Source organism: Mizuhopecten yessoensis, unplaced genomic scaffold, assembly GCF_002113885.1.
Source record: "Mizuhopecten yessoensis strain PY_sf001 unplaced genomic scaffold, ASM211388v2 hete_35974452, whole genome shotgun sequence".
In the NCBI taxonomy this organism is placed as follows: domain Eukaryota; kingdom Metazoa; phylum Mollusca; class Bivalvia; order Pectinida; family Pectinidae; genus Mizuhopecten; species Mizuhopecten yessoensis.
Window position 1 is genome coordinate 1 of NW_018481894.1, and position 1,570 is coordinate 1,570.

The 1,570-nt window shown below is 35.9% G+C and overlaps 1 protein-coding gene across 1 annotated transcript; it reads right to left on the minus strand.

The window, feature by feature from the left end:
* Positions 1–13: 13 nt before the first annotated feature.
* Positions 14–1,558, minus strand: LOC110444045 (malectin-B-like). Its single transcript, XM_021488474.1, has 2 exons — positions 1,539–1,558; positions 14–1,103 (listed from the first exon to the last, which is right to left on the minus strand). The coding sequence occupies exons 1-2, from the start codon at positions 1,555–1,557 to the stop codon at positions 880–882; spliced, it is 243 nt and encodes an 80-aa protein (XP_021344149.1). The 5' UTR covers position 1,558; the 3' UTR covers positions 14–879.
* Positions 1,559–1,570: the final 12 nt, after the last annotated feature.

The window sequence follows — 1,570 nt, forward strand, 5'->3', positions numbered from 1 at the left end:
AAGTAATACCTATATGTTGCCTCGCGTTGCAGGCGACACAAAAAGGATCAGAAAACACTGATAACAAACCTATATTTCTACTTTGTACCCAATATAAAGAAAGTGTTATGTAAAACCTCTAGATTTCTATATAACACCCAATATATAAAGGTTTTTATGTCAAAAAGATATCTAGATTTCTACATTGTACCAAATACATTAAAGTTGTTATGCCCAACCACTGGATTCCTAGATTGTTCCAATAAACAGAAAGGGTTTTATGCCAGTTAAAAAAAAACACATTTCAGGTCAATATACACTCAAATACATTTTGAACCAACTTAACGGACATTATATTTAGTAAAAACAGAGTTTGATGTTGTTAAGACAATACCAAGTGACCGAAGGACATGTAAAAACTCTTTGTTAAGAGCAGGAACTTACACGTTCTACTTGCTATGTTTTATTCCAGTCATTACTGAAAACACAGGTATACTGTTGTGTGAACTTACATAATTATTCTTTTTATATATAAACATGCATATATCATTTACACTTCTTGTATAATTTGACCTCTGACTTGCAAAACAACAATACTGCCCAATTCTGCACACTACCTTATTACCTCAGACATCCATCAATTGACCTTTAACCTTTTACATTTTTGTGAACAAACCTTTCATCACAGTGACAAGTCAACATCAAATGTCTAAGTTCATGCTCACTACCTCCAAAGATTTGTTCTCCCTGACCTTTGAACTACAAGTTTTTTATGCAGTCACTCACACATACACCACTCTCACTTAATAGATCAAAACACTTTTGACCTATCACATGATGACCTCTGACCTTACACATGTTAAACACTGACCTTACACATTTGGACCCCTGACCTGATCTCTAGAGTTTACAGAGGCAGAAGAGGAGAGGAATGAAAGCCCCTAGGGCAATGATAACTGGGAGGAGCATGGTGCTCGTGTCATCAGAGGCGTAAGGGTCCTTCACCTTGGGACCTGAAGGTCGACGTGCCTTTGATGGCCGATCGGGAGAGTCCTCCTCGTCCTCCACCTCTTCCTCCTCTCGTGTCGTCTCTGTCCCTGGTAGTGATGGCAACTTGGGTACATCTGTAATGTTAATTCAGACATTATTTAAAAGTATATCATATTTTCAATTAATTACAAAAACAATATATACTTTTACAGCCTCAGTTGTGATAATTAGGGTGTTGTTACAGAAATGACATTGTTAGCTTAACTTGGAAATGGAACAAAAACGTTTTTACTTCTCCATGTCTACTAAACAAAATTCAGCAAATAATTATCTCATGACCAGCTGTTATTTTTCCAGGTGATTTGAAATCTAAGATGTCTTCACTGGCCTCTGATTTTTTTTTAAATACACACACTGTATTACTGGAGGAACACAGCTGAGCTGTAAGCAGTGTGGTAACTTACTTTTTGTACATACATGCTATTTCATTCAAATCTTGAATTAACTTGAAAAACAAATCATTACTTTGATGTTGGTGGAATTATATTTTATCACGGAAGATTACCTACCGTCTATTGTTCCCTTCATTAAATATCACAGA